The 7,111-nt window shown below is 30.6% G+C and overlaps 1 protein-coding gene across 1 annotated transcript in view; it reads left to right on the top strand.

The window, feature by feature from the left end:
• LOC136797175 (odorant receptor 10-like) overlaps positions 1-6,462 on the top strand; it is a 26,140-nt gene extending 19,678 nt beyond the window's left edge. The window contains exons 4-7 of the mRNA XM_067053008.1: positions 2,954-3,053; positions 3,142-3,249; positions 5,866-6,027; positions 6,097-6,462. Coding sequence (XP_066909109.1) covers positions 2,954-3,053; positions 3,142-3,249; positions 5,866-6,027; positions 6,097-6,159 — 433 coding nt within the window. The 3' untranslated portion in view covers positions 6,160-6,462. The remainder of the gene's footprint in view (positions 1-2,953; positions 3,054-3,141; positions 3,250-5,865; positions 6,028-6,096) is intronic.
• The last annotated feature ends 649 nt before the right edge of the window (positions 6,463-7,111 follow it).

The following is a 7,111-nucleotide window of genomic DNA, read 5'->3' as shown; positions in this document are numbered from 1 at the left end:
TTATTTTATTTTTTTATTATTTTTTTTTTTTTTTAGTTGTCTATAGTAAACATAACTTATTACTTGTATATTTCCTTGTTTATGGTTTGGCAACGGTTCAAATATAGAGAAAACAAGAAAAAAATTTTGCTTAAACTCTGGAGGCCACTTGAATTAAGAAAAAGGTAACAAAAATTCTCATATAATAAAAAAAAAACCAAATGATGTTTCACAATCGGGACCCAAAATATGAAAAATAAAATACACCATATATATCTATAATACACCATATATAATTTAAAAAAATCTTATAAACATTAACAGTAAAAATAGAAGATTTGTAGCTGTCTCAATCAACAAGAGTATAATTTTATATAATTATTATGTTGCCCTTACAATGATATAAAACTAACCACATATCTTATGTCGCGAAAGTTATAGTATTTTTAGGATGTCTTATGGTGAATATTAACCTACCTTGCTTATTTGTTAGCTAGTTACCTTCTTAAAGTTTGAGAACTGGTCAAAAATGGGGGAAACAGGAAAATCAATTTGCTTGCTTTACAGGATACGATAAAGCCACAGGATAATTAATTATTTGTCTAATAGCTTAATTTTAATTCTAAAATCATTGGAATGATATAATCAGATATAATATGCATTACCTTATTTATACAGCCTTTTTTTTGGAAAATTAGAATATTTTGGTTAACTTACTAAAATCATTTCACTCCAATGGTTTTAAACTATAACCACGAGATGAAAACATTTTAGTATTTACTTATTTAATATTACTTATATAACTTAATACTATTTTATTATTTATTATTATTATTCTATTTATTTCGGTGTAGATATTTTCGAATCAAAGACTTCATTAGTAGAAAAAATATTTATTACAGATACCTGCGGTGAAATAAGAGCTAAAAAAATATAAATTTATAATAGTTAGTGTTAAATTAATACCTTATTTCTTTCTTTGTTTGGTTAAAGTTTTTAATTGTTTGAAAATGTGGAAAAATACATTAAGTAAACGTAACGTCTGAGTAATGCTGGTAAAACGGTAAACGGTGCTGGTAATAATGTAAAACCTATTTTGTTTTATTATTTATTATTTTTTAGTTATTTCAGAGTGAATGTGATAAATTATTTCACTATTAATCATTATCCGAGTTTGTGGCAGATTGTAATATATGTCAATAAAAAAAAAATTTACAATGGTAAAGACAGCATTATAATTACATAAAACTATATTATTGTAATCCTAATAGCTATTTTAATGCAATTGTTTCTGTTAAGTAATGTTTAAATGACTTACCTACGATATTTTTGATTGGCGTATGGTGAATTGTATTATTCTTATTTTAGGTTCCAGTTTTGAAATATATTTATATTTTTTCTTTAATTATATGAGAATTTCCGATATATTTTCTTACTTCAAGTATAGTTAATAGTCTTAAGACATTATTCATTAGCTCCCAGACTTTAAGCGATTTGATTTTTTAAACAATCAAATGAACAGGTTAAAGTTATATTTCCTATAAATCTTACTAATAAAACACTAAACTTTGTGAATTTCAGATTTATAACTACTTTCATATCAGAGATTTACAGTTCAACGTTAAAAAAAAAAATTGTCTAAAAGCAGATTATTATGAAAAAAGTCAGAGGTGGACTTCAAGTCAACTTCTATCATATTAGCTGTTTAATTTAATTAAATGTGATAGGGTGTGCAATTTAGCTTGAAATCTCTCCTTCAAAATGGTATTAGTTTTATATTAAATATTCAACTAGTTTTTGAACTATCGCAAACGCTTCGATTTGTTGAAATTGGCCCGTGCAACAGATAAAAAATAGCTCATGGTTTTGACCTCAAGAATTATGGAGGAATCAACATACAAATATTAAAAAAAAAAATTATAAATTGTGAAGTAATCACTATTCGACCTATTGAATATACTAAAATAAATATGGGATATAATATAAAATAGTATATAAATAATACTAAAAATAAATACGGGATTTCTTTGAGCAATCTATTATTTGAGGGTGCACGAATCATAGTACCGCGATGTCCTACTATAATCTGCAGTTCAGCTGTAATAGCATACTATAATATAGTAAGTATACTATAACCTCCAAGAGGTTCGGGATAGTCTTTTTTGATTTTTGGAGGGGTTTGTTGATTTTAAAGTAGCGAATCCAATTATTTAGTGAAATTCTGTGAAAGTTTTGAAATAATTATAGCACAAACAACTGATTAATATACTGAATTAATTTTGTTCGTTCATAATAAAATATTTTCGACTTCTGGTTGGTTTCATATAATCGTAACATATGTGTATAAGTTCATGATAATATATGATAAAATATAAATTACAAACACTTCAACAACTAAAAACATTAATAGAAAAATATTTCAATAAAAAAAGACAAAAATTTTATCGGATGGAATGTACTTGGTGGGTAGTGAAGTTGATGACTATGAATATTGATGCCAAGTAGGTGTAAGAGGGTAATGGTTTCCACAACACTACCTTCTCAAATTTTGTCCCATGCATCTATACGTGTAACTTATATAAAGTTCCTTCCATATGGGGAATTAAATATATTAATCAGAAGGTTCTTAAGTTACATTCACTTGTAGAGGGAACCCTACTCCATAAGTATGCTTTAGTATTCATAGACGGTAATTTAACTTACAAACCACTAGTGTATTCAAGTATATGTGGAAGTGTATCCAAGGTAAGGTTTTTTCCATTAGTAGGATCTCTCTAGATAAAATTATTACAATTGACAAACTGGATTTTAATGATTTTTATAGAGGTGATTTCATGGTCCAAAAGTACTTTAACATATACTATAACTTAATCACATTAAGTATTCCAGGTTACGCGATTAAATGTTGCTAAACTTATACTAAAATATTACAGAATCTCTTATCTTTAATTATATGTTACTCATGGTGTTGCAGGAACATACAACAGCTCGTATCAATATTTTCACCGCTTGTAATTCTATACAGTGTGGGAACAATCATGATCGTTGTCTGTGGAACATTTGTCCAGATAATGGTATCCTTGCAGTCTAAAATAGTCATATTAATTAATTATTTTGTTACTATTCACATATATAAATCTTATTTAAACATCATTTTTCCAGGATGACAACAATAATCTCATGCAATCGATTAGCATTGGAATATACGTAGCAATGACTTGTCTCAATCAATTTCTAATGTCCCGGACTGCAGATGAGCTCACACAGGAGGTAAATATGAACATTTTACTAAGTTGGAAGGAGGTAGTCAGGGTTTCGGATAAGAAAGGTGAAAATAGTTCTCAAGGATTTATTAATGACCAACGTTTCAACCAAGACAGCAGATCGTTATCACAGATGTTACGACAGGTGGAAGTATAACTAATAAACAAAGAATGGACCTAATAACGTGGAACCTAGACATAAGAGATTTCTCGAATCCATTCCTTTACATGCAGTACCAGCAGATGATGTGGTGACGAAGAACACATCGCCAAGGACTCTCCTTAGAGGAAGGTAAAATCACCATCAAGGTGCAAGAATTGCGAAGCCATAGATAAGGATGAAGTTTAAAAAAAACGGTAATGTTAACATGTAATCGAGAATGTCGGATTTACCTCGAGGACACCACGAAAACTTTAAAAGGAATTTTTAAGGATAATTGTTTTTATTTTTCTATCCCATAACCATGACAATCTCCTTCTAATTTGCAAACCGTAAATCTTCTATATACAATTTCATTTAGTTTTTTTAAACAGTATACGTTTCTCAAAATGTAAGCTGGTGGACACTTTGGGTGGTTTTTTTTTGTGGTTTTTTGGGTCATATTCACAGAAAGACAAAATTTTACATTGATAGATTTTTCTAAGCCCCACTATCACATTTCAAGTGGTGGAAAAAAAAATTATTGTAAACCTCTACCACCAATGTTCGACAATTTCCTCTCTGAGTATTCGTAAAACACATTCTCACCCACTCCTGCTTTTCAGTTTCGATTATTTTCTGTATAATCGTCCTTCATCGTACAAAGGCCGAACTGGAGAAAAAAGTCAGTTATTTCACCCCAACGTTTTATTACTTTAATGAAAACTATGTGTAATTACTGGTCAAAATTGATGAGTCTGCTAAGTATAGTTAGGGGGATTAAAAATTGGCGGCTGCTTTAAAACGCTAAAAGAATAATTTATTAATTGGAGCTCTATATCATTAAAACTACTAACACTACTAGAAAACCTAACAAAATTCCATTTAAAGGACAGTCAATTTGCTAAAACATAAGCACTAATTGAGCAATCAAAATTCAATAGTTCCCGAGATACAGCTTTTCAAAAAAGCATAATTTCATAAAAAATGCACTGAAAAATCAGTAGTTAGTGAATTTATATCTCAAAAATAATTCGAGGTACAAATGTAAATTTAAAAAAATTAAAGCTAATTTAATGTACTATAAAGTAATTTATGACGTTTGACTTCGGTGGAGTAGTAGTTTTCATAATATTTGCTAAACTTAATTGATTTATAGTTGTTCATACAACATTTTATGGGCAAAATTCATATTTATATGTGCATATCATTAAAGAATGTTTCCCCTACGAACATACGAGTGATAAACTACTTTTTAGTTAGTTAAAAGGCCTTTGTTCTGAGTGTTGGAGGACATCAGTACGTCTAATACTTTCTGAGATATAGTTCTCATTTATCCAAAAAGTCTGTTCAAATAAATAAAAAATCAAGATTTGGTGATTTCGTTTTGTCAAATATAAAAAAAAAGACAAACGTTTCTACGAAGACAAACGTTATGAACTACTTTATAGTACATTTGACTAACTTTAAGTTTAGTTCTGGCAGACATGTGGACGTCTTACGGTTCCTGAGGTATATTTTGTCATAAATCAAAGTTATTGTCCGACTAACTATAAATCAACATTTTGTCGAATTCTACGAAAACTATGAAGATAAAGGTCATAAACTACTTTATAGCTCATCAAATTACCTTTGAATTGAGTGCTGACTGACATTTGATCGTCAAATGGTTGTAGAGATATAAATTTCACAAAATAAATTTACAAACTACTGATTTTTCTGGGAAATGTTGCTTTTTAAAAAGCTATATCTCAGGAGCTTTAGAATGTAAATATCCCTATTAGGGCTAATATTTTAGTAACTTTACTCTACTTTAAGTGATGTTCTTATAAGTTTTCTATTGTTGTTGGTAGTTTTAAAAATGTAGTGCTTCGAATCAAAAACTTTTTTTAAACGCTGTGAAATAGCCGTAACTTTTTGTTCCCCCTAACTGCACTTGGCAGATTCATCAATCTTAACTATTAATATAGTAATATCTACATAATTTTCATTAAAGTAATAAAAAAATTGGGGTGGAATAACTCTCCTCATAGACCTCTCCTTGGACTTTGGACCTCTCCCCTTGGACTCTTTTACAATCACCAGATATTCCAATATCAGCTAGTCCAGGACTCTCTCAGCAAGCGTGAAGTACCCTTCGATCTCCAGTCGAGGCCTCTTCCTCTTCGCCAGGCTCAGTTTTTTATTTGAATGCTTGGAGGTCCGCTAATCTCATCCCCTGAAATCTCTGCTCCTTCCATATTTACCAGGACAGTTTGGGCCTAGGCCAGCCTTACGATTACCCTAATCATCCGCATGTCCAGCAGTATATTATTGGCCGAAAGCCCCCTCTGTATGTTCGGTGGGTCCTCCCAGGAAATTTTCTTAACATTAGATTGGTTAAAAGTTTATTTTGTAGCACGTTTATAACACATTTATCAGGTAAAATCTTTTAACACTCAAATATCAGGAAAGGTATAGTAATAGCTATAATTTTAATAACAGGCAATGAAGCTGGCATTCTTCGCTTACGATCTTCCCTGGTACGAAATGAAGAGAGCAGACGCTGATATGGTGCGGATGGTGATCCTGAGGTCCAACAGACCGATACAGGTCACTGCTTACTGCGCTCCCATCTTCATGGTTAACAGGGAGACATTCAGGGGGGTGAGCTTATAGATAAGTTAAATAACATAATTGTTTTGGAAAATATCTAAAGTCTGACCTATGTTTCAGTTTATGGTGACATCAATCTCCGCGTTCGTAACATTATGCCAGATCAAGGATCGCTACGGCTGAAGGCTCCAGGTTTCTTCATATTACTGAGCAATAAAAAAAGAAACTTTTCTTTGTCTCAGAAAGAAAAATATGTTATTCAGATAGAATTTTTTTTTTTCCTGATTCCATAAATGTTTATAAGAAAAATGTTTGAACAGACCTCAGATCTATATAATGCGGACAATAATTAACTGTGTAATGAATTGATAATTAATAATTCAAGAGTACAGTAACAACTGATAATCTCAGTTTTATATCCTTGTATTGCCTATTATATATACAATACATTTCCAACTAACCTTGTAGATTTTACTTCACAACAAATTAAAGAACGGATTTTTTATTTTTATCCAATACTTAGTCATTTCGTATCTGGAGAGGGAGGAAGTAATGAGAGGGGAGGATAACTAACATATTTTTATCAGAGAGGAAGGATTAAGTTTTCATTCTGTGGGGCCACCACAAAATAAAAGGTAACCTCCCTACCTCGGGCCGGATTTGTACCAGCGGCGCTGTTGTTTGTAGGTTGCCAACAAGAGGCATCAAATCCCTCGGCTAAAAATGGCCTAGAGTACGGTATTCGACATACATGATTGATCCTAAAAATACGTGTGCTCTAAAGTCACAATATCCCCAGCTTTTTTACCATTCTCCCCCCAAAGTGTAAAACAAAGGACTTTACTATAGCACTCATAAGTCTGGAAATATCTGGTTATAAGATTACATTTTTTTTTTCCTAATATAGTTTTCTATAAGTTTTAATTGACTTATTTTTTTAATCATATATTTATTGTTATGTACAACTGTATACACATATATACAAGTAAATTTGCTGTAGGTGACATGATACAAACATGTAGAGAATCTATCCACTTGACTTATTTTAAATCACAATATTCATAATCATACTTACGAAGCTGTAAAATCACAAACTTGTGAATATTTTTTTGTAATAAAAAAAAAAAATATATAT

The sequence above is a fragment of the Halyomorpha halys genome, unplaced genomic scaffold (assembly GCF_000696795.3).
Source record: "Halyomorpha halys isolate HHAL.00 unplaced genomic scaffold, Hhal_1.1 Scaffold1220.1, whole genome shotgun sequence".
Classification (NCBI taxonomy): domain Eukaryota; kingdom Metazoa; phylum Arthropoda; class Insecta; order Hemiptera; family Pentatomidae; genus Halyomorpha; species Halyomorpha halys.
This window is presented reverse-complemented; position numbering and strand designations above follow the sequence as displayed.